General features: G+C 36.8%; 2 protein-coding genes across 4 annotated transcripts; one reads left to right on the top strand and one right to left on the bottom strand.

The window, feature by feature from the left end:
- Nucleotides 1-1660: 1660 nt before the first annotated feature.
- On the bottom strand, nucleotides 1661-6432 carry LOC117402248 (uncharacterized). 3 transcript variants are annotated; one of them, XM_034003210.3, is made up of 8 exons: nucleotides 6345-6432; nucleotides 5573-5829; nucleotides 4726-4857; nucleotides 3692-3850; nucleotides 3313-3428; nucleotides 2693-2796; nucleotides 2333-2461; nucleotides 1661-2246 (listed from the first exon to the last, which is right to left on the bottom strand). In XM_034003210.3, the coding sequence occupies exons 2-7, from the start codon at nucleotides 5792-5794 to the stop codon at nucleotides 2454-2456; spliced, it is 741 nt and encodes a 246-aa protein (XP_033859101.3). In that variant the 5' UTR covers nucleotides 5795-5829; nucleotides 6345-6432; the 3' UTR covers nucleotides 1661-2246; nucleotides 2333-2453. The 3 variants fall into 3 exon arrangements, with proteins under 3 accessions (XP_033859101.3, XP_034777071.2, XP_058880441.1); XM_034921180.2 differs by lacking the exon at nucleotides 6345-6432 and adding an exon at nucleotides 6050-6139; XM_059024458.1 differs by lacking the exons at nucleotides 3692-3850; nucleotides 6345-6432 and adding an exon at nucleotides 6050-6139.
- Nucleotides 6433-6524: 92 nt separating this feature from the next.
- Nucleotides 6525-25406, top strand: sanbr (SANT and BTB domain regulator of CSR). Its single transcript, XM_034003769.3, has 22 exons — nucleotides 6525-6783; nucleotides 7488-7543; nucleotides 9953-10104; nucleotides 10415-10604; nucleotides 11135-11228; nucleotides 11614-11852; nucleotides 12194-12252; nucleotides 12396-12556; nucleotides 14999-15085; nucleotides 15176-15286; nucleotides 16400-16523; nucleotides 17343-17495; nucleotides 18599-18747; nucleotides 19527-19626; nucleotides 20258-20290; nucleotides 21077-21176; nucleotides 22598-22686; nucleotides 22881-22909; nucleotides 23279-23352; nucleotides 23648-23733; nucleotides 24443-24534; nucleotides 24978-25406. The coding sequence occupies exons 3-22, from the start codon at nucleotides 9955-9957 to the stop codon at nucleotides 25012-25014; spliced, it is 2157 nt and encodes a 718-aa protein (XP_033859660.1). The 5' UTR covers nucleotides 6525-6783; nucleotides 7488-7543; nucleotides 9953-9954; the 3' UTR covers nucleotides 25015-25406.
- The last annotated feature ends 230 nt before the right edge of the window (nucleotides 25407-25636 follow it).

Here is a 25636-nt window from a genome sequence, read left to right as displayed (position 1 = left end):
GACCTTTTGCCACATTTCAGGCTTCAAACATAAAGATATGAAACTGTAATTTTTTGTGAAGAATCAACAACAAGTGGGACACAATCATGAAGTGGAACGAAATTTATTGGATATTTCAAACTTTTTTAACAAATAAAAAACTGAAAAATTGGGCGTGCAAAATTATTCAGCCCCCTTAAGTTAATACTTTGTAGCGCCACATTTTGCTGCGATTACAGCTGTAAGTCGCTTGGGGTATGTCTCTATCAGTTTTGCACATCGAGAGACTGAAATTTTTGCCCATTCCTCCTTGCAAAACAGCTCGAGCTCAGTGAGGTTGGATGGAGAGCATTTGTGAACAGCAGTTTTCAGTTCTTTCCACAGATTCTCGATTGGATTCAGGTCTGGACTTTGACTTGGCCATTCTAACACCTGGATATGTTTATTTGTGAACCATTCCATTGTAGATTTTGCTTTATGTTTTGGATCATTGTCTTGTTGGAAGACAAATCTCCGTCCCAGTCTCAGGTCTTTTGCAGATTCCATCAGGTTTTCTTCCAGAATGGTCCTGTATTTGGCTCCATCCATCTTCCCATCAATTTTAACCATCTTCCCTGTCCCTGCTGAAGAAAAGCAGGCCCAAACCATGATTCTGCCACCACCATGTTTGACAGTGGGGATGGTGTGTTCAGGGTGATGAGCTGTGTTGCTTTTACGCCAAACATAACGTTTTGCATTGTTGCCAAAAAGTTTGATTTTGGTTTCATCTGACCAGAGCACCTTCTTCCACATGTTTGGTGTGTCTCCCAGGTGGCTTGTGGCAAACTGTAAACAACACTTTTTATGGATATCTTTAAGAAATGGCTTTCTTCTTGCCACTCTTCCATAAAGGCCAGATTTGTGCAGTATACGACTGATTGTTGTCCTATGGACAGAGTCTCCCACCTCAGCTGTAGATCTCTGCAGTTCATCCAGAGTGATCATGGGCCTCTTGGCTGCATCTCTGATCAGTCTTCTCCTTGTATGAGCTGAAAGTTTAGAGGGACGGCCAGGTCTTGGTAGATTTGCAGTGGTCTGATACTCCTTCCATTTCAATATTATCGCTTGCACAGTGCTCCTTGGGATGTTTAAAGCTTGGGAAATCTTTTTGTATCCAAATCCGGCTTTAAACTTCTCCACAACAGTATCTCGGACCTGCCTGGTGTGTTCCTTGTTCTTCATGATGCTCTCTGCGCTTTAAACGGACCTCTGAGACTATCACAGTGCAGGTGCATTTATACGGAGACTTGATTACACACAGGTGGATTCTATTTATCATAATTAGTCATTTAGGTTAGAACATTGGATCATTCAGAGATCCTCACTGAACTTCTGGAGAGAGTTTGCTGCACTGAAAGTAAAGGGGCTGAATAATTTTGCACGCCCAATTTTTCAGTTTTTTATTTGTTAAAAAAGTTTGAAATATCCAATAAATTTCGTTCCACTTCATGATTGTGTCCCACTTGTTGATTCTTCACAAAAAATTACAGTTTCATATCTTTATGTTTGAAGCCTGAAATGTGGCAAAAGGTTGCAAAGTTCAAGGGGGCCGAATACTTTCGCAAGGCACTGTATATATATATATATATATATATATATATATATATATATATATATATATATATATATATATACACACACACACACATACATATACATATATTTATGAACTTGTTTTATCTAAATGTCGGAAAATGCAAGATAACAGAAGCAATTTAAGTGCTTCATCCTGTTGGTAGTACTGTATTGAAAAAGTAATTTATTTGTAAAGCCCTTACAGTGGTACAGTGCAAATTGTGAATTAACATCAGCAAACTGAGTGGTGTTACAGTATAATCTTGGCCTTGGCACTCAGGATGGAAACCTGCTACAAAATGGCCAATAGTGGCATAAAATGTATATATACAAGAAAAAAAAAAATTCTGTTTTTAACATATATTTCGGTTTTGCTTCTTCAGAGATAATAGAACATTACCCTGCAGCCAAATTTCCTTTTTAACAATATAAATAAACTGAACATTCAATGGGTTTTGCTTTCTAATGAAACAACATTTGAGTACTGTATAACATTCATTTTTTTTCAACAGCTATCTGTATAAAAGGCTGGTGAATATGTTAATAAAACATGCAACATTACTATTAGTTCATTGGCTTTCAGTTATATGTCTTTACACCTTATTCAGTTCAGATGCCATGTCCCTCTCCACTGTCATGCTTAGTAGCTTATCCTGTTGGAAAAATAAAGGGAAAGTAGAGTTCAACTCAAACATGCAGTTATTGTTAAAATGAAGTGTTACCAGTAATGCTTGCTTACTTGCTGTGTCAGCTGTTTTCCAAATCTCTTGCAAAGGCTCTGTAGTTCTTCTATGGTCCTGTCTTTCAGTAGAAGCTGTGAGTTTTTTTCTTCTAGTCTTAAGGTCAAAGACTTGCAGTTTTTACATTCCTAGGGGTGGTGGAGTTGAAACAAAGCATATAACACCAGAATAGCAGAATACATACTTGCATGAAATAAGACCAAACAAAGATAAATCTCACAGTAACAAATTACAAACAGGTTTGCAAGAAATACATTTCTTCTATAAACTTAGATTCAAATGTTAAGACACCAGGTTGCAGATGGTTTGCAGTTCAAACGTAGGTCTCATTAATGTGCAGGTTTAATTTCCCAAACTACCATTTTGGGAACTTGTTCTGTCTTCAGTCTTCTCTTTAGGTTGTTGGCCTCTTCTGTCAGTGTGTAACTCTTTCCTGAGTTCTTCAAGCTGTTGCTGACGCTCCCTGTAAAAGTTGACAATAATATAATATGACCATAGTTTTAATTCAACAGAATACTGAGCAGTGTAAAGTGACTGCAACTAATAAATGAATTCCAAATGTTCTATATTAAGCACTTCCTCAGTCATTTTACCTGGTTGTTTAATTGCCCCTTCAATGCCTTTTCTGTCATTAACCAAACAGCTGTGTCTCCTATTGACAGATATGCTTTGAAGCTCAGTAATATACCTGCAGACTAGGAAACTCATCATTCTTTAACCTTGTTTAGTACCAGATAGCTTGTTTTAAATTGTAAATGTATGTTTTCTATAACAATACACCAGACATTCACTTGTGGAAGCCAGTGTTTAAATTCAGATTAGGATGCAGTCAGATGGTCTCAGATATTATCCTTGGCGGACCGTTTTCCACATCCCAAACCTGACAGTACTAGCCGCATATTTAGTCATCAGATTCTCTGCTTTTTAAACCATACAGTACATATTCATGTTTTAATGATTTTAATAACAATAGCAGTACCATGATTTTCCTTGATGAATATCTGAAATTTGTTGTTTCAATTTGCGGATCTTTTCGTCTCTGCTGTATATTTCTGATCCATGTCTTTCCTTAAAAGCTGCAACAGTAACTTCATGCTACAAAAAAAGATACACAAATACACAGTATAGATATACATTTTGTTCAGTACACAGTTCATGTCACATATACCAACATATATACATATATCTACAGATTTACTGTCAATTTTTCCTAAAAAAAAAAATACCAAGAGGTATAAAATCTGGCAAATTCTATTTCTGACCTCTTATTAGGGAACAGGAGTTAGGTTGAGACACATGCTTTTGCTTTTGATTAATTATGAGGGAGAGTGGGAATTAGGTGCATGCATTTCACTAACCTCATGTTTTAGCTCTTGGATAGATTTTTCATAACTTCTTGTGCAGTCGTGATACAGTAATATCCTCTCTTGCGCTAACCTTTCTGTTTCCCTCAGTTTGTCTTTGGTTTCAAGGTGGAGTTGTCTTTCAGCTTCAACCAACTGAACGTATTCTAAATTCTTAACAGAGTAAAAAATAACTTGCATCAAGAATAATGAATGCTTTTTATCTTTAAAAGTACCAGGTTTATACAACTACTGTATAGAGAGAGGATGAAATGTACTGAGAATGCAATATGTACTATTAAAGTCAATACTGCATGAGACCAAAATAGCAAACAAATGTTTTTATGGATTTATGAAATGTTTTTGTGGATTTTTAAAAATATTTAGTAATGAATGTACTTGTATTTCATATTTTTATTGAGGAGATGATTATCTATAAAATGATACCAATACCTATTAAGTAAAGGTTCTAAGTGAGGTTGAAGGGGCAATAAAGGCCCACCCCAAGTAGTTCTGTTTCAAGACTGCAGTAAAAAATACTTTTGGCTGGGCAGTGTGTATCTGCCCAGTTTTTTTTTTAAATATATATTTTAAAAATAAAACACTGGCTATATATTACATGTTATTCTAGGGATATCTTTTTTGTGTGGTTACTGTTCTATGCTAAATGAGTTAAGCACTAATTTGTGAAGGAAAAAGAATGTGTTTTTTTTGTGAAGGAAAAATACAGTTTTTTAATGAAGCTATGATATTTGAAAACATATGAACTCTTTCCCATACATGCAATTTATTTTATGCAAAATTATAAAAGTAGTGACTGGTCAATAAAGCAGTTGATTTCATCGTAATACACAACAGTCTACACAACTCAAAACAGACCCATCCTGCATGAGGAAGCTGGATAAGGAAAGAAACATGAAAGAGGACCCTTTTTGACTGCTGCACCCTGACAAGCTTGAATATATTTGACTTAATGCAGGGCATAAATGATTGTTAGGTAATAATTTCTTATTTACTTTTACTAGAAATAAGTACCGAGTTATAGTCACCTTGTCCTGCATCAACTTGTTACAGCTGGATATGGTCGACTCCTTCTCTTTCAAATCAGATTTTAGCTGCAAGACCTCTTTCTCTAGCGCTGTATTTCTTTCATGCAAATTTTTTTGATTATCAAGAGATACCTGTGGATTTAATTAACATTCAAACAGCTTACTTCAACTGTATCATTAGGATTTTAAAACTAAATGAAATATGTAAAAACACCACACAATAATAACAGTGCTCTTATAGGCTAATTTCATTATGAAACAAAATTATGAATCCTTATGGTATTGGTATTGTAAGTACAATACCGGTAGTCCTGAATAACCCATTGGTATTTGCATCAAGAACATTTTAATATGTTTACAGACTAATGGTACACAAGAGTAATACATTGCTATACTATATTAGTAAAAGTGTGCTAGCCACCACGCAATATTTGCTCCATATTCAGGCCAACATACTGGTTTTATAATTGTATGCCAATAGTATTTGAGTCATTCTAGAGCAAGTGGACAAAATTAGGGGGAGATGTTTCCAGAACTGGTGGCTGGTGAATGGTGATACATAAACCATATGTGATTGAGAAATGGTTGGGCAGGTGTGATGTTCATGCAAAAGAACAACTGTCTAATGGTGGTAAAAATGCCAAAGTTATCTTTTACTTCATTATGTCCATGTGCAAGGGTTACCTAGACAAACTGTCCTTTTAAATGTTTCAAACGCTTTCCAACAAAGTATAATTAATTTAGATCAAGTAACCCCTGTTAGTACACAGGAATGACTCTGTTTTCAAGCTTTCCTGAATAGGTTGTCTTGAGGATAGTGTACTAAACACTTTGATTATATTCTTACCTGGATAGATTTATCTTTGGCTGACCTTGGCTGATAACTTTTCTCTTTAGTGATGATACTTGACCTTGGTACTGCCACCTTTGCAGGAGCTGATCCTGTCTCTGGCCCGGGTATTGCCACACCAGTCACACCAGACAGTGGTATCTCACTATTGTTTAAAATCCCAGCTGGTCTTGCAGCTAGTCGTTTTGCAATGGGTGTTTTATTTTTCACATGATCCATGTCTGCTTGCAGTAGGTGTTTTCCTTAGTCATAACCTTGTACATAAAATTAAAAAATAAACTTACACAACATGCAATTTAATTGCATCTCAGCAAGCCAGGGCCAAACAAGGGTGATCCCGTAAAGTAAATACTAACTCTGTAATAAATAAATAAATAAATAAATATCAAACAAAAGCATCTATGCACTCCAATGCTTAAACTACACCATAAGGCTATGGTATATAGAAAAGAAAAAAAGTCTATGTGAACTCACAACAATTGGTTCTTCCAACTTTCAAGTGAAGTCCACCAAGACAGGTCGCACTCTCAAAAAATTCCGACAGGACCACTTTGATTTTATATTTAAAAAGGTTCTTATATATATATATATATATATATATATATTATATATATATATATATATATATATATATATATATACACACACACACACACGTATATTACAAACTGTTCTGCAATGCCAAATTATTGTTTGTTGTGCTCTAGAAACCACTGTGCTTAACTGGTGGAAGAAATTACAATACTCCATGTAAAACAGGAATAGTTACTTTCTTTTCTTTCTTTTCTTGCTCCAAGCGGTAACTAAGCGACAGGGACGCTCCCAAACCACCTGCACTGCGGCACCGGAAAGGAACCTTATCAACTGCAACACACATTTGTACTGCAACGCCCAGCGTCGCCGGATTCGCTGAGACTCGCTCCCGGTTTTTTGAGGTGGTCCTAATGTATACAGGCTAATGTTGATTGTCCCACTGACCCGTCGGTCAAACCTTGCCATTGTCAGAGTAAATTGAGGATGTTTTTTTTTTTACTGCAGTATTTCAAAGTCAAACTGTTTTTATTGTAGACTCTGGATAGAAGCTAGCTGTCATTTTAACAGAGTTAATATTATACCTGATCAGCATTTTAAAAATTGTAATAGCAATTAGAATAATAGCAATTAGAAAATGTGCTAATCTAAAAGAAAGAAGAGTAACATATGAGAAAGTAAGTTTTGTATTGCATGTTTCAAATTGTTATTGCAGAACTCAAATTTAATGGTTGTTTGGTATTAATTTGTATACTGTGATAATACACGGTCAATATTAATGGAACTTTTTAGATACATGATTTTGGCTTTAGCCGGAACAGCATGTACTTGTGTAAGCGTTTCCTGTGAAGTAAAGTGTGTGCAGACGGATTACCTAAATATTATATATATATATATATATATATAGGTTTTTAAAAGTGCATTTCAGCAGCACACAAAAGTTAACTATACAACGCAAATGATCGCGCATTTTGTAGTATGTAAGGTAAGGTAATGTAATTACTTGCCCAATAGTAAATGCCACTGCATTTTTTTTGTGACAATAGCGGAATGACAACCCAGTAACATGATGATAATTAAAATATGGGTTCACAGTCATGCATTCGTGTGCTGCCTTTCACTTTCTATTAGGACCGTTTCTGTGTGTCTACCGTTATGTAAAAGTTACTTTCTTTATTTTTTGTTCTGGCAATTCCTTCTGGAACAGTAACTATAAAATCACGCACAAAGAGAGATACCATGATGTCCTTGGGGAAAATAAACCCAGTTTAAAGGGTGGGGCAGTGTTCTGCATCTGAAAGGGTTGATGGGTAGGAGCTGGAGCTACCAATGGTCTGTTTGTGTGTGTTTCCTGCTCATACTTTGGCTTTTATTGTTGTAGAGTCATTCTCACAAAGAGATCCAGAGGTCCTATTTGAACATCTGCACAAGATCCAGGTAATTCCTTTCTAGACAGTAGTCATTTGCAGAGATACAGACAATGCACAAAGTGCATTTGAAATCTGCAATTGCTCTATAAAAAAACAAAAACAAAAAAAAAACAACAGATGAACATGTACCATACTCTAAAAAGGGGAGGGGGGAATCATATTCCAAGGTTTCTTATGACCCACACTGTTCCGTTTTCTTTCAAGCAAATCCTAGTGTGTTGGCCACTTCCGGAGTACCACTTTATGTGGAATGTCACTTAGTGGTAATAAGCAAAATAATTCCATGAATCTAGCCTGTCATGCACTTGCATTTCTTAAGTCTAAAAATGCAGTTATAGCAAACATGTATTTTAATTATATATATAAATATTGCTATATTAAGTTAAAGAAAGATTTGCATGCCTTATTTTCATCTGTTGAGTGAAATCTGAGGAGTCCCTTTCTTGACTGTTTCTCACAAATTAAAAAAAACAGACTGAATAAAGTATATTACCCTTAATTAAAGGTGTCATGCGCTGTATTTTTAAGAGTAAAAGGAAACTCTAAATGTGTGTCCTTCCTTATCAGTAAAGCACAGTAGACCTGTATTGGCCTATACCGTATATATGAATGTGTGTGTGTGTATATATATATATTGTAGCGAAGCAGCTCCAGCAGGCAGGCGCATCACACAGGGCGAGGCAATCCACACACAGGCGGAGGGCGGACGCGAACCCTGGACCTCTCGCACTAAAGCATAGCGCCGATACCGCTGTACAAAAGAGCCGGCTCCCTTGCAAGGAGCGTATATCTGGCTCATGTCTTCATTTGTGATTACGTCACCTACCAGCCCTGCTGCTGCCTTCTCCCCCGTGCACGCTACAATATATATAATATATGTGTGTGTGTGTGGATATATATAGATATATACAGTCACCTCCAAAATTATTGGCACCCTTGATAAAGATGAGCAAAAAAGACTGTATAAAATAAATAATACCAGTACTGAGCTATATTGTAATTTTCCAACATGTGGAATATATTGGACTTTATTAATGATTCAATGGAATCAACCAAAATTACACATTTCTCAAATTATGAATTTATTTCCAAAAAAAAATGAAGTGTCACAATTATTGGCACCCTTGTTTACAGTACTTTGTGCACCCTCCCCTTGCAAGGATAACAGGTTTTCAATGGGGTTCAAGTCCGGAGACTGAGATGGCCATTGCAAAATGTTGATTTTGTGGTCAATTAACCATTTCTTTGTGGATTTTGATGTGTGCTTGGGGTCATTGTCTTGTGGCCAAGTTTCAGCCTCCTGGTAATGTCCTGGTACTGGGTAGAGTTCATGATACTGTTGACCTTAACAAGGGCCCCAGGACCAGTGGAAGCAAAACGGCCCCATAACATCAAAGATCCACCACCATATTTTACAGTAGGTATCAGGTTCTTTTCTGCACACGCATCCTTCTTTCGACGCCAAACACACCGCTGATGTGTGTGGTCAAAGAGCTCTATTTTCGTCTCATCTTACCATAGCACCCGGTTCCATTCGAAGTGCCAATGCCATTTAGCAAACTGCAGGCACTTACGTTTGTTGTTTGCTCTCAATAAAGGTTTTTTTATGGCAACCCTTCCAAATAGCCTATTGGCATGGAGGTGGCGTCTAATTGTAGATTTGGAGACTTGGTGACCCCAAGATGCAACCAAGTTCTGTAATTCTCCAGCTGTGGCCCTTGGATTTCCCTTTGCCTCCCGAACCATCTGCTTCACTGTGCGTGGGGGCAAGATACACTTGCGTCCTCTGCCAGGCAAGGTCACCACTGTTCCAGTGTTTTTGAACTTATATTGCCCTAATAGTGGTAAGTGGTATATTTAGTTTTTTAGCTATTGTTTTGTACCCATTGCCTGATTTATTAGTCAACAACCATTTGTCTCTTTACTTTGCCTTTCCCCATGGTGATGGATGACAAATGGATTTCATATGCGTGTTACCTCATTTTTATACCCCAGTGAAACAGGAAGCCATGGAAGGCCACAATACAGTTCCTTAAGACTGAGATGAACTTAAAGAAGTAGAATGTTAATGCAGATTTAATTTTGTTTGATTTTATTTATAAGAATCTTTAGGGGTGCCAATAATTCTGACACCTATCTTTTTGAGAACATTTTTTATTACTTGTTAATAAAAAAAACTTTTTTCTCTGAGCAATTGTATTAGAATAAAAGAATATGGTTTTCCCATATATTTGAACATAAAATATAGCTCATTACCTGTGTTGTTTATTTTGCACAGCCTTTTTTGCTCATCTTTATCAAGGGTGCCAATAATTTTGGAGATGACTGTATATATATATATATATACATACACACACATTAATAATAAATTGTTTCAAAATGTAATGAACAACATGTGATGTGTTATTGTTTACAGACATGAGCCACTTTTGTTCTGTAAATAACAACTTCCCATGCGATAATAATGGGATGGTTTTGGATATGATTTTAAGTTCCCTTTGGGGCGTACCTCAGCCCATAAACTGGGAGAACGTTGCAAGACTTGTGCCAGGCTTCACACCTAAAGAGGTAAGTGCAAAACTTTAGATTGAACCTGTCTGATTTTTGGTTTTTATTTCGTTTTTTATCCTTTGCGTTTTGTTGCTTTTGTTTTTTGCTTTGACAAAGCAACAAAATGCAACAAGGAGGGAATTTCAGTACAAGACATTCACGATTGTGTTGGAGAGAAAAGTGACTTAAAATCCCTGGTACTGTGTTTGCCTCTGTGGGATCATGTTCTTATTAGGAAGAAAATATGTTTTTTTGGTGACTATTTCTGTGGTGATAGTTACTACTCATTTCATTTGAAGACATGCATAGTAATTGTGATGACTTACAGTGTGCAAGGAGATTTGAAGAACTGAAAAACAATGGCACATTGCCCTATGTTGATAACCAGTGCAATCCTCTAACGGCCAGTGGGGGGTCCCCCACAGAAACATTGTCTGCATACATTAAATCCACACTGATGGACTCACATGGAGAACTTGGGGAAACTCGAAACAGTCAGAACACTATCTCAGTAACAGGTAGGACTATTTCTAATAATTATTATTTTTTAAGCCCTTGAGTTTCCCATCTAAACACCACACGCTGCAGCTTGGTACAGGTATGAAACATAAAAGTTATCTTAACTATTGGATTCTTTGTCTTGTTTAGATTCACTTTGTACATCACTTTCTGTTTCAGTCACCATATACGTACAGGGGGCTATTTTTTAAAGCACACCTGTGGCATTAATACAGTTCTCAGACATATTTCCACTGCAACACTCCACTTGCTACAGTTTGGTAAAATGCATCAGCCAGAAATATAAAATAGAACAAATGTGTTTTTTCTTCCGTCCACTGGGGGCAGTCATCTGAGTCTGATAGGATTAATGGGTAGGAGCTACAGTGTCACATGTCACCAGAATGTGATGACTGAAATCGAAAAATAAATACAAAAAGAATACATTGGTTAAGGTAGCTAGGATATTTCAGACCCGTAACAAGTGTCTAATTAAGTTGCATACCCCCTTTTCTACCGTAATGACCATATTTTTTTGTATATATCTTAGGTCTGTCTGGAGCACCTTTAGGGAGAAATGTATCTGTAGAGAATGAAAACAATTGCACTGATCAGGAAGGAGAGAAAACTGAAGAAAATCAAGGGTAGGCATGTACAGAACACAAGGGTGTGCAAAATACAATTCTCACAATGTCAAAAAACATTTACTAAAGCCTTCATATCAATAATTCCAAGGTAATGGATTAATCCATATGTATATGGATTACAGTAGGACAACCAATAGTAATTTTTTTTTTTTTTTTTGGGGGGGGTGGGGGTAGGGGGGGTCTCCAGCTGTCCCAACTAGTTTGGATTAGCATGTGTCTAGAAGTATTCACTAAACACAAAAGGCTGACTGAAGTAAAGCTAGCAACAAATACCCTGCCCCTTCACTAACCAGCACAGGTTTTATTTTCTTCAAAGGCCGGATATGTAATTATGTTTAAAGTTGTTTAACCTTGGAATTGCTTGATTCCCTTTTATATCAAGGCCAAACATGGTGATTCATGTCTGTGACGAAGCCAAAAGCTTAAAGCAAGATTTTGTTTGCCCACGTGACCTCCTCATCAACGAGATGAAGTACTTTGCTGAGTACCTGTCAGTGGATGCGCAGCGCTGGGAAGAGGTAGACATCTCAGTACACTGCGATGTCCAGATCTTCGATTGGCTCATGAACTACGTGAAGAGGAATGGAACAAGCACTGAAAACAATGACCAGCCCAAACTAGGTACCGCTTTTAATTTCTGCTTTAAATTGTACTGCTGGCAAATCATTTGAGCCCCACTGTCACATCACACTCTGTATTACAACGCAAGATATATCTGTGTATCAAGATATGGATAATACAAATGTCAATATACCATACATACCATCATGATGCATGTGATGAACTGTTTAACATGAGATTGTAACACTTTTCCCCATTTCAAATGGAATTGGCTTCAAACTTCAAAACAAAGTGAGTTTATCTTAACCAGAAAAAATGCATTTCATTAAATAATTTTTTTTTTCATGAGATAATATATAAATACCCAAGTTGGAAAACCTTTTCACATGTTCTCATTTCAGAACCATCTAATGTGATTTCAATCCTAATATCTTCCGAATTTCTGAAGATGGATTCATTAGTAAGTATTGTAAAAGTGTGTCCTCTGTGTGTATGGTTGCACAGGACCTTGACAGTATCAAGAGAAACAGCATTCAATGCATGTTACTGTGTGTACTGCACCACCTGTGTAAACAAGTACTGTGTCGTTGTTTTCTTTTTCAGGTTGAAGAATGCATCCAGTTCTGTCACAAGCACATGAGTGAAATTGTAGCTACACCTTGCAGTATGAACTGCATCAATTCTGACTTAGCTACACGGATATCAGACCTGTTCACTCACAATGAAGCAGATGACATAAAAGACAAAAAGGATAAATTGAAAAGGTAATTTAAGTATTGAGTATTAAATATAATATGGTTGTAATTGATGGAATGTTCATTTCATACCACTGTGAAAGAATAGCGTCACGGCCAAGGCTGTTGAATGGCAAGAAGCAGACCCAGAGTCAGGAAGCTGCAGTTTTACCACTGACACGGCCTTTTAGTAACAATACAGGAACTCCGAATAAAAGGGTTAAACAAAAACACTTCAAAACAAAACAGCACCCAAGCTGAGTGATCACGGTGCTTGGACTGAGAGCACACCCTGCTGCAGCTTCTCCCTCAACTGGCTGTCCCAAACAAAGGATCTGGCTCCCTTTATATAGAATGTGGCTGGGCTTAATTGATCCTCAATTAATCAATTAAAGCCCAGCCACATTCTGCAAAACTTAAATACAAAAATAATAAAACACACACACACAATTTACACGGACAGGGCTACCCACCGGACACAACCACTTTGAATGGTTGTAAACAGTTGTATATTGATTAAGTCACCCACAGCTATAAAACAGTCAATAGTGCTATGTTTAGAAATACTAAAATAAACGTAAGGAAAGGAAAGTTTCAAATGGGAAGTCTTGCTTCTTGTTGTCATTGAATTCTTTTGCATAGAAAATACTTCTGGAAAAGTTGCGAATGAATTCTTCAAGCTTGGTAAAAATAACAAAGTGCAACACATACTTTTTCCCAGGTAACATTTTTGTTATTGGACTTTGAAGACACTGCAAATAAATACATGATAATGTTAAAATTCGGAGAAATAAACACCTTGAGAATGTTTAAGAGATTGTATATTGTTTTTAGTTTTGTCAGATAATCAACTGTTTTTCTCCTTTCAAAAAAACTGAAGTTAATTAAAGACTAAAGTAAACATTTTGAAAATAGGTCCCAATGCACAGTAGTTGAAGTTCAGATATTTTTGTTTAAAACCCTTCCCAAAAAGAGGCAAATGCATGTGTGTGTGTGTAAAAATAATCAAAACTACATGTTCAGACTTCTGTTCTTCAATGTAAATTGAAAGAGGCGCTGATGTATTATCATACGTACGATTAGTAATGTTAAACTTGCCCATTGAATGTCATTAAAGCACAGAAGACCACATTTTCAGATCCGTTTTTTGTATCCTCTCCCATTTTTTGACAGGTGAAAATTCCACATTTAATGTAACAAAGCTGAGAAACAAACATTATCTCTATGTCGGTTTCTAGTTTTATGAAATAATCAGGGGGTTTTCTTAATTTGAATAAAAGCTTTGAAAATATGTTCCTTGTGCATTTGTGTATTGAGCAGAACTGACTGAATCAATCACCGTTTCATGCCCTTCTGCTTTCTTTCATTTGAACAACAAAGTTGGTGCCGGTAGATCTAGTTTCAGAAAGTGTCAGAACCCTGGCACAAGTGTGGTTTGCGTGGTTATTTTCAACTGACAGACTATGGAAATGAAATGTTTCCATTATGAAAATGCAAACCATTTAGTGTGTGTGTGTACCTAGATCTACACAAAATATGGTGGGCCCAGCAAAAGTGCTTCTTCCTAAGGTAGAACCATAGTGGTAGGCAGCCTTGGCTCTTCCATTCTATTGCAAGACTGTTTCAACCATTCCATTAAATATCTACAGTAATTGACCCTGTTGAAGACCAATGGAATAATAAAGAACATGATGAAAACTTTGTCTTGTAATGAAATGGACTGAAAGAGCCAAGGTTGCCTACCTCTGGGTTAGAGAATCACATTGTGAACATACAGGTAGTGAACAAAAAAATGGAAACACCTGGGTAAATGAGGGACACCTAGTATATTGAAAGCAAGGGCTTCCACACAGGTGTGGCTCATGCGTTAATTAAGCAAATAACATCCCAGAATGCTTAGGGTCATGTATAAAAATGCTGGACAGGCTTGGTTGCCTATAATTATGGCTAGCGTGGCTGCAAGAGGAGACCTCAGTGACTTTGAAAGATGGGTGATTGTTGGGGCGTGTTTGGCAGGAGCTTCAGTGACCAAGACAGCTCAACTTGCTGATGTTTCACGAACAACGGTGTCTAAGGTGATGTCGGCATTTAACTCCGAGGGAAAGACATCATCAGCAAAGGGCAACAGTGGGCGGAAGCGCATACTCCAGAATCGTCATATCCGTGCATTAATTTGAAGTGCAAGGCAAAACAGGCGAGCAACTGCAGATCAATTGACTGCAAATTTCAACCTGGGGCGCAAGCAGCCAGTTTCATCAAAAACAATCCACCGAGAACTCCACAGAGCGGGATACCATAGTGGCACAACACCCTATTAAGTGACTTTACATTGGTGTTTCCATTTTTTTGTCCACTACCTGTATCTGTTCACTTCTGCCCCCTTACCTGTATTTTGTTACATATCGTTCATAGAGAACGTGGTTGTCTGATATCCACTGTTTCTATTATAAATATTATTGTGCTTCTTGGCAGCAAATTGTTCCACAAAAAGATTGAGAGACTTTTTGACCCTGAGTTTAAGAATCCCGATTCCCCTGGAAATGCTTCTACCCTTTACAGGTATTGTGCTATAAAGTGTGCCTCGTTTGATTTATTTTCATTCATTTGTTAAGAAAAACACAAAGTGAAACCTTGCTTTTTTACCCACAGATGTAGTGTTTGCAATAAACTGCTGACCAAGGAAACTGAGAAAAAGGTCTCCTGTGTTCCAGGGAAAATCAACATTGATATGCATGGAAATATTATATACAACCACATCAGGTATGGCAAAGTTAAACCACTAAGGGGTTTATTTGATCAACATTTTACTGTAACTAAGAATCCGGCTGGATTGAATCCAGGTTTATTCCCCAGTGATGTAAAACACCCCAAAAATCCAGCTGTGGCCGGCAAGGTAAAGGTTGATCAAATTAAGTAGACAAATGTTTGGCTAGTGCCTTCTGTAATTATATGTTAAAACAGCTAAGTAAATATTAGCACTCAATGTGGTGTGGGTATATTACAGGATGGTAGATCCTTCATCCTCTGCCACAATTTAGTAACCTGTATTTGTACTTCATTCTAGTCTAACACATTGAAAATAAAACAAGATCTGCACATTCTGAAAATGAGCTGACACTTGCATGAAGCTCCACAAAAATGATTAGCGAGTCTATTAACACACAGGCTCCCTCGATCCCTGATTCTCTGTTTTGATCTTTTTACTGTTTTCAAGTTAAAAAATGATCTTACGTTTATTTAAAAAAAACAAACATATTTAATCATGATTTAATTCTGCACATTCACGCAGATTAGAGAGAAGTCTTGTCCTGTTTTATTTTCGGACTCTTCACAAATAAAACATCAAAATCCATATAGTTTAATACACCCCTATTAATATTTTTTACATCCTTTACAGCATTAACAGCTGAATCTACAGCTATGGCCAACCGTTTTGAATTCCCTTATAGAATTAACAAATGTTGCTTCATAAAGTCGAAATGTAACGTTAACATATTGAATTGCCTATTGATTTGTAGTTTTCCATAGTACTTAATTAAAAACTGACAAAAATGGAAAAATGTGGCATTTTGAAATCTAACATGAAATACTGTAGTACTATTGTGGCTTCCTGTAGACTTTTGCGATATCATTTTGTAGTTTCTTTGATTACATGATGTTAAACAAAAGATCTAAATTATGTTCATGTAGTTTATTATAGTTTTTTTTTTGTTATCTCAATTTTAAAATTCTAGGTGATGCAAAACTTTTGGCCATAGCTGTGTAAGGTTAATGGCTTTTACTCCACTTTTTGGGTGAAATCTGTAACATCCCTTTAAAATATAATTAAAAATGATAACTAATATCTACTGGTTTTTTTTTGTGTGTGAGCAGAGATAAAAGCTGGGAAGTTCATGAATATTTAAGCTGCTTATATGAGGAATTGAAGTCCTGGAGTCTTGTGTACTGGAGGATTTGGGGAACTGTCAACTACCTGACCTGTTCTCAATGCAAACAAGTAGGGGTTGAATTGATTTGCATTCTGATTTTTATGTATAATATTTTAAAGAAATTAAAAAATGACTTTTGAATAATTGTTAGCAAGCAACACAAATATAGCTACTTTTTAATATTTTATCAGTCTGGTCTTTTGATGCTTCAGTAAGAAGGAAATGCAAAGGCAGCCTTTATAGTTCAGCCAGCAAGCAATTTTGTGTACTAGATTATACTCTGAATACAAGTTCACAGTATGGTACCAAAACGTATCCTATTATAAATACAGTATCAGTAGGATCATGTTTATTAAATAAACAGACTTAATAAATATGGTAAACAAGTGAGAACTTTTCTGTGGTTATTTGTATATGAAATACAGGCAAGGTGAATATTATGTCTACAGTCATACACATACAGCACGTAGGATACTTCATACAGGTGGGTAGTTTTTGGCTTTTGTATTACAGAGGTTTGTATGTTCAAGATACAGGCTAATATTTTCAGACTTTACAGGAGCATAGAGTAATAGAATATAGTTTTAAAATCATCTAATACCAGTGTTTACCATGTCTTCTAAACAGGAACTTGACACTGAATGACAGTGTAGTGAGGTTGTGTTTCTAATCACACCCCCTGTGTAGAGGTTTGCCCAGGATAGCCCAATACTTTCAGACTGCTTTTTAGATTTTGGCACTATTGAAGTTACTATTAAACGAAGGGACCCATGTTCGTCCCAAGGCTCACTAGATATACACTGTGCATACCAAATGTGTGCTTGTACGTTCAGCGATATTGCTTTCATCATCGTAAAGGTGTCTCCCCTTGCTGTTGATCTTCATAGGTGTTTTTGTGCACTGAGTTGTCTCACTGTCGCTATCACCCTGAGCCAGTGCACTACCCAGGTGTTACCAGTGAGCTGGGCTTCCCTGGCGTTGGCATTTACCCCTGCTGTAAACAGAAAGTGCTGCGTTTTGACCCCACTAAAATCCCTAAAGTGAGTATGAAGCTTTTCTGAAAATGTTTAATTTACACTGCACCTGCAAAGTAGGTTTTTTTTATGTTATTCGCTAGTTAAAAAAGACCTGTGTTTGCTTTTTTAGAGCAGCCATTATAAAAGCATATCAAAGTGTAATAAATCATGGTGAGAGCATGATAAAGCATACATAAGCATTTTAGAGCACTTAAAGGTACGGTAGAGCGTTTTAAAATCATGGCAATCCCAGGCAAACTGTAGTAAGTGCATAATATAACCATGGGAAAAGAATGGGAAAGTTGTAAAGTTACAGTGCTAATTCACTGTAGTAAACTTTTATAAGGGAGTTGACATTATAATTGATTCACCCTCTATTTAAATGTACTAAAGGGGACCCACATACAGTATTTTGAATGTTCTTATGTGAAATCATACAGCGGTGTACTATGGCAAAAGTACAGTAAAGTATAGTAGCACAGATGAATACCTTTATAACGCTGTAGTCGGAAGCCATAGTTAGGAGACCGTGCTGTTTTTGTTCTGCCTTCTAATGAGAATAATAGTGTTAGTGTAATGGCATTATGGGGCAAATGGGAGCCATGACTGTACCGCCTTATAACCTGTTCTGCAGTATAAAGGGCCGCCTTATTAAAGGGGAGCTCTGTACTGTGTATTACAGGCGTGCTAACCAATGCCTTAAAATGTATTTTTATCGATGAGCTTTATTAAAATTGTTACTGTCTCCCTCCCCCCCCCTTGAGTGCTAAGAGTATTTTGGTTATTTTTATACATAAATTCAGGATATGAAGATATTTCATATACAATGCTAAAGGTAAACGGCTGCATCCTGGTTCCTTTGCTGCAGGACACATTTCTTTTATTGCAGCTAGACCATTTGAGTGAGGTGCAGCACATTAAGTCATTAGACACCAGAAAGTATCAACAGTAACTTTTTATCTATATACTTATCCACATAAAACAAAGGATATTCCACTTTTGCTACTGCTAATAAGAACTTGGTTTTAAAACTGTGGTTTGCACTCTCTTCATTTTAATAGTAATGTTAACATCATAAAAAATGTGATTTTACATTAACACAACTGTACACCAACAAAACAAAACAGGGATGTCAAGTGAAAGACCATGTAGTGAATATATCTGGCAAAGGGGACTGCGGTGATCATCAGACTGATGCACCTCAAACAAGACTTCTGAACGACCTGCTAATACACAGGGAGGTAGTCTGTGTGCCGTACCCTTCAGTTCCAGAAAGGTAAGAGAGTCTCGTACCAGTGGCACCGCTTTTTGCTAATTAGTGCATGTTTGTTTTAAGTGTTGCATTCATCTTTACATTGTTCTACAGAAATAATATTGCTACCAAATACCATTAGAATAATGACATGATCTAAAAGAAAACTTCAGTATTTTGGACGGGATATTAAAAAACAGCTGCTTCTGGAGTGCTTTTCATAACCTTTATACCCTTTTACAAACTTTTGGAGAATATATGCATCATAAAGAGGTCTCGCTTAACATACTAGGTGTGTTACAGTAAACGTTCTTAATAGTATTCTTTATAGTGATTTTGGCGTTTTTCATAAGGGTAGTGTACAAGAGGAGCACACTTTATGACCAAAGACAGCTCAGTCATGCTGGGTATATACAGGATGTGTGTTTTAAACATGGGGTTGGATTTATAATACATTCTTTGAAACGTGCCCAGATTTTTTTTATTTTTTAAAGTGCTACAACGTTTATTTTGGCAACATAAAAAATGTCAAGGTCTCTTATTGATAAACCGGGAGAGGTTATACAACTGTTTCTCATAATAGACTCTGAAAAGGTTAACACATTAGTTGTCATCCATTGATTACCCCATACAGTTTACATGTCCAACTGATTCATGAGATTTGACATTTCCTTTCTTCAAGGCTCGTTCACTAGCTGGTTCCTTGTTAAGATAAAAACATGCAGTATTCCATGTTTTGTTCATTTGTGTAGTACTACTTAAAAAAAAAATGTTTTGACGAGAAATGCTTCTGTCTTGATTAGTGATGCAGACTCAGTTGGTTCAGAAGAAAAAGCCCTTGATTGTGATATACTGCTGGAGTCCAGTCCATGGAGGGGACAGAAAACTGGGGAGGTTACAGCTGTGAGTTCACATTCCAGTTATTTGTATTTATTTATTCACTGTGCTTGCTTCAAACACTTTTTTAAAAATTTCATTAGTAGGGACTGTTGGAAACTTACTCACCATCCTTTTTTTAAGTTACATCAGGGACAATTCATGAAAAATGTTATGAAAGTGTATGTCTTGTCAAACAAAATTTTGGCTTAATGGCAGCCATTTTCATCCATTGCAAGTTTCTAAATACTTAAATGACCTTTTAATCTTTGGTGACAGGTTGTTTAGATTCATTACAAAATGGCTGCAGCAGCAAATAGAATGATGAAATTATATTTATGTTGTTTTTCATTCAAATAAGTACAACGACACATCAACTGAGATACACTTGAGGATTAAGATGAGCTCATTGATGTACAATGTATTATTTTATGATATTGTACCACTGGCTTGTTAGATAAACTCATACATTTTCCAAACATGATTTTGGGCAGTACATTTTGAAGACCAGGTTTTACTATACAGATGTAAGGTAAATTCTCCTGAGTTATACTCTTTAATACCCATTAAGCACTGCCATTTAACTGGATATTCTGTATTTACAGTGGGGTTTTCTTGTTGTTTTCAACATTTTAAGTTTTTTGTCTTTTCTTTACAGTTTTCAATGCTGAAAAATTTGAGCTTGCAACTGGTAAGTTAGAATTTTTTAATTTTTAATTTTACTTATTTATTCATGTGAAAGATTGACATCAGTCTATGGTCATAAAAATATACTCAAACAAATCCACTTGAAAAAATGTGGTAATTGTCCTGCTAGTAAAGGGAGGTTAAAGGTCACAGCTGATGTGCAAAAGTAGTACCTGACCTTGAGGAAATAATGACAATTCGTTTCAGTTCCAGTTCCAGGACGGAGTACCGGTTCTGTTTGTTTTCACCTGTGCTGTGTTGCTAACTTGCGTTATGTGTTATTCCAGGTAGTAGTCAGTTAATTATTTAATGATACCGATAAAACCTTTGAGACCCAGATTTGAGCACTCCTGGTACAAATAATGTATCGGAGTACTGCATATCATTACTATTCACTAATTGTGTTGTCTAGGGTTACTGTACATGGGAGTTCTCTTGGTCTGTATGTATAAATACATTTAAATATATAAGATGGGTGATTCAGCATCAACAGTACTTGCCAACCCTATTCCACACCATTTAATTTCCAACTGTGTCTTCTGTACCGATGTATTCATCTGTTTGCCCTGCTAAAGTACAGGCTTGAAAATCTATATTTGTGAACATGGTTTGCTTATGCATTGTCAAAATATTTCCTTGAAGAGACATTTATTTTCCTCAAACTAAGCGCTCTCAGCTTTTTGAACACATTTCTCCATATTGCCAACAAATGTGTGTAATTTCATTTGGTAATCTCAATAAATTTATGCCGGTCAACCCCCAATTATTAAAGTCCTGTGTTTTCTTTTAGAAACAGCCGTCTTTGCTGTCAGAAGATGAAGATTATACCACAGGATCAGAGGTAACGGAAGATGAGGTTGGAGACGAAGAAGAAACATCCAAGAAACAAGGTACAACAACATTAAGATTCTGGTCTGATAACAGCAACCACACTACCCAGGTGATTTTCACATTTAACAGCAGATGATGATTACCTACATTCAAACAGCAGAGGGCGCTATTATACTAACTATACCTGGAATATTGGCTTGTTTTTATGCACCACATTTTCCTAAAGAAAGAAAAAAAGACAAAAGTAAACAGACCGTGATGATGTTTTAATTCAAATGTGTTTTTCTCTCTAACTTTGAAAAAAAAAGGAACAATCAGGTAAACATTCCCACGAGAGTGATTATAAGCAGTTCAGTTTATAAGTTGTTTAATTGCCTGTTAACCTGTATCACTGTCTATTGTGTTACTCGTACACAGGAAGACGCAGTAAAAAGGATTGTATTTATATATAGTGGGCTGTAAGGTGAACCGTGTCTTAACAGCTACACCCTCTTCAGATGATGATAATTAAGAGAAAGTAAAGCTGTTTACAAAAATATAAAAACCTCTCAGAATGATTGAAAACATCAAACAATTATAAAGGACAGTAAAAAAAAAAAGTTACTGCTCTCTATTCTCCAGTTAGCATACTCATTTATCCTTAGGGTTTTACCTTGCTTGTCTGTATAGCAAATTAATGAAATCCCCCAATCAGAGTAAAATATATACATTATTGTGGCAAAGTGGTTTGTAGTTCTCCGGTGTACAGGTGGTTCAAGGTGCTCCAGACAAAGGACAAACACAAAGTTCACAGGTCAGGTTCTTTAATATCACTGACGAGGGTTTTTAAATAATAAAGCTGGCTCTACCCAGCAATGGGTATTGCCAGCGCCAAAACAAGCGGTTGCAGTCCCGAAATAATAATTCAAACACAAAACACGCAACACAGTCACAAACACGTCTCCAGTCTGTGTGCTCTGGTGCAGGTGCGGTGCTCTGAGTGATGGTGCTTTTCTGCGTTCAGCTCCCGGCTTCGTATCAGCCATCTGGCAAAGACAAACACAACCGTTTTTATCAATGGAACACTGTTTCATTCACATTTCCCGTCCTTGTTTCCTCCCATTAACCACAACAAAGGAACCGATTACGGCGTCACGTCCCCCTAAAGTACCCTAAGCCCCGCCCCCTCCGATAGCTCGTTCAATCACGTCTCCTCCAATTCATGATTGAAACTTCGCTCACCGTACTAGGGCGATGACTCCAGGTACCGTAACGCCGCCCTCTTCCTGAATGGCCGGCTTCCGACTGCCCCCGGAATGAACTGCCCAACCATTCAGTACGAAGCCCGCAGTTCCTGTTGTACAGTGCCCTCACCGGTCGAGAGGGAGATTGTTGATTCGGATTCATTTGCTCTTCGTCACAATTATTTATTATAATCACCTTTTAAGTGTCCTTCAAGTCTCAGCATGTCCAAATGTAATACACATTATTTCCTTATTAGGTGCTAAAAAAGCCAGGAAAGTTTCTAAACCGCTAAAGAGGCAGATGTCGTCCCCGAGCTTTCAAAGGAAGGAAAAAACACAAGAAAAGGTATGGAACACTGGTGCTGTTTGGAATTCATATTGAGCTCAATGTTGTTTTACTTTTCACATGCATTGTGTTAATATTCAACAGTGCAGGTTAAAAGTGGACAGTTAGTGCAGTTTCGTGGTGTCAGTTTTGTCCCCAGAGGACAAAAGTCCACCTCACAAATCCATTACCTCTGTATTGTTCATATCTTTCAGGCACCTACTCGAGATACAACAGCTTTCACGTAAGTGTTTTGTGTGTGTGTGTGTGTGTGTGTGTGTTAAATTGAACCTGTTTCACCTTTCTCACCATCTCTGAAATGTACTGTTCCTGTGAGTTCAGATTATTGTAAAAGGAAAAACAACTCGGGAAGTTAATTTTTTTGACTATGAAAAACATTTTAAGTGTCCAAGAACTGAAACTCACAGAAAATTCACTCTTTAGTTCAGCCTCCCAGTACCAGTCCCTGCTTTTCCTATGGCAAATGTGTCAACTGCATTCCTTAATGCAAGTAGCACACGGTGAACCGCAGTGAAGTGCAGCATTAAATAGCTGCACGGATCCACTGATGCATTTTCTTCACAAATAGTGTAATAAATCTCTTTCTTTACAGCGTAAGTATTCCAAAAAGTAAATGGGACAGCACTCGCTCCATGCGATATAACCAGGATGCTCAAAGGGAAGAAGGTAGGGTCATTTCCTTAGCTATTTAGTTATAATATTTGATAATACTCATTGAAATATAGTGAATGACAAATGAAAGGGAGGTTGTGTGGTCCAGTGGTTAAAGAAACTGGCCTGTAATCAGGAGGTCCCTGGTTCAAACCCCAGGTCAGCCACTGACTCATTGTGTGACCCTGAGCAAGACATTTAACCTCCTTGTGCTCTGTCTTTCGGGTGAGACGCTGTAAGTGACTCTGCAGCTGATGCATAGTTTACACACGCACATATATATTAGTTGTAGATAATACTGTTTTTGCAGATCAACGAAGAATGGTTGAAATTATTGGGCATCTCACCAAGATAAGATTTGGAGACATGGATCGTAAGTCTAAGGAAACAAAAGAAGTAAGTGTTCCTGTCCGGCTACCTCTATGTGTTTGTATTCAGTGAGCTACAAAATGGGGCGCACGTCAATTGATGTCATTTTTTTTAATGGTTTTGCAGTGCAGTTGAAAAGCTTTAATCTGGTCATAATGGTCTCAATCATTCATAGAAAGAATACAAAAACATCATTAGCATTAGTACTGTGAAGGCCTGGTCCCACATGTGACTTTTGTTGATGGCACCTGCAAGCTGACCACACACAGGCAACAACGTAATGCAAATCAATTGGAATGCATGTTTTTGTCATGAGACGTAAACATGCTGCGAAGGACAGCTGCTTCCACTGCTTTAATAGCGATGTTAGATGAGGAAGAGGAGAGTAGAAAAACAAGAAAGTTTTGGGTTCGGCCCTGAGTTATGAAATATTATTGTATTACTTGTTTAAAAAACTTGCACAAAAAACAAACCTTATGACAATGATTGGCTGGTATTGAAAATATTGCCCTTGTGTCACCTGAAAAATAGAACATCATCCTAAGTGGGAGACACATCGCAGGGGTATTGACCAGGGTGGTCACACAAGGTGACAAGCCGGCAACAGCTGTTGTTCCCTTGTTACTGTCGACAAAACTCGCCTGTGTGACCCGGCCTTAAGAGCTGAGGTGAGGTGAGGTGAGGTGAGGTGGGGGAGTTGACTTTACTAATTTCAATCCTTGTTATCCTGTTTTAGTATGCAGGTGGTATTTACTCAAGACTGGAATCTCAATTTAAATCCAATTTACAAGCAAACACTCGTCAGCCCAGCACAGAGAAGAACATTAGGTAATGTATGTGTTCTTTGTAATTGTGCTTGTAAGAAAGTTTGTCATCAGATACAGTATTTCCTCTTCATCACCAAAAGGTTCTGCACCAATTGCAACAGGGTGTTGCATTTGATAACATTTTTACAGCTTTTTATTTACAGTTTAATTTAATATGATTGTGAGACTATGTGCTTGTTTGCCAGGAGAAAGAGAATTTCTCTTATAAACACCAGAGTGTATCCAGATCATGCAACAGCATTGTTTCCAGAGGGAGCATGATCTGTATACACAACAATGTTTTTAACAAAAATTATTTGTCCTGGATAATGCTCTAGATTTTAAAGTTGAGAAATATATTCCCCAGTTGGTTTATGGGATTATGTTAAAAAATAAATTGCTACCATTCTGAAAACTCCAGATATAGAAAAGGTAAAGTTCAACAAGTATTTTTATTTGTATTAGGCCCAAGACCCGTTTTGGCCAGACACGACCAACGTAGAGCATTCCTCAAGCCTGCACAGCAAAATGAAGCCAAGCAATTTGAAAGATTACTATATGAAATGTATTATTTCTATAACTATTACATACTGCTATCCTGTTCAGTTTTCTTTTCATAATATCTTCATATTATCTAAAATACTTTTAATATTTACCAGCGTTGTACCTCACTCTCAGCTGTTACATTCTTACCTCTTGAAATGCTTCTTTTGGGTTACATTCTGATTGTTAGCTGTATTTAAGTAGTTTTTAGAGCACTGTAACCTAAACATTAAACAAATATGTTATATTTATTAAGTCTGTATGAACATTAAAGAAAATTCTATTCATAGTTCACTAATATGTACATGATGTGTGTGCAATGTAAACATTTAATAAAAATAACATCCCCAATACAGATTGTTATATTCTATGTTTTCATTCTGCTTGGCTATAAGGTTAGCATTGTGTATTTAGTATGGTGTCCTAGTCTGTCTCAGCCAAACATCTTCAAATGAAATCATTCAAAGCTGTACAACTTCAATGAATACAGACAAAAAAATGGATGTGTTTAACAACCAATAGCAAATTATAACTATATTATTCTCCTTTACAAAAGTATATGTCATGTGGCACTGTAACAG

This window comes from Acipenser ruthenus, chromosome 5 (assembly GCF_902713425.1).
Source record: "Acipenser ruthenus chromosome 5, fAciRut3.2 maternal haplotype, whole genome shotgun sequence".
In the NCBI taxonomy this organism is placed as follows: domain Eukaryota; kingdom Metazoa; phylum Chordata; class Actinopteri; order Acipenseriformes; family Acipenseridae; genus Acipenser; species Acipenser ruthenus.
Note: the sequence above shows the minus strand (reverse complement) of the source record. Positions and strands in the feature narration are given on the sequence as shown.

Coding starts and splice junctions, on each gene's coding strand:
- LOC117402248 (XM_034003210.3), bottom strand. CDS start 5,794: ATGGATCATGTGAAAAATAAAACACCCATTGCAAAACGACTAGCTGCA. Junction 4,858..5,572: donor CCAAAGATAAATCTATCCAG/GTAAGAATATAA, acceptor TTAAATCCACAG/GTATCTCTTGATAATCAAAA. Junction 3,429..3,691: donor TCCAAGAGCTAAAACATGAG/GTTAGTGAAATG, acceptor CTTTTTTTGTAG/CATGAAGTTACTGTTGCAGC.
- sanbr (XM_034003769.3), top strand. CDS start 9,955: ATGAGCCACTTTTGTTCTGTAAATAACAACTTCCCATGCGATAATAAT. Junction 18,748..19,526: donor TACCCTTCAGTTCCAGAAAG/GTAAGAGAGTCT, acceptor TGTCTTGATTAG/TGATGCAGACTCAGTTGGTT. Junction 20,291..21,076: donor AAAATTTGAGCTTGCAACTG/GTAAGTTAGAAT, acceptor GTTTTCTTTTAG/AAACAGCCGTCTTTGCTGTC.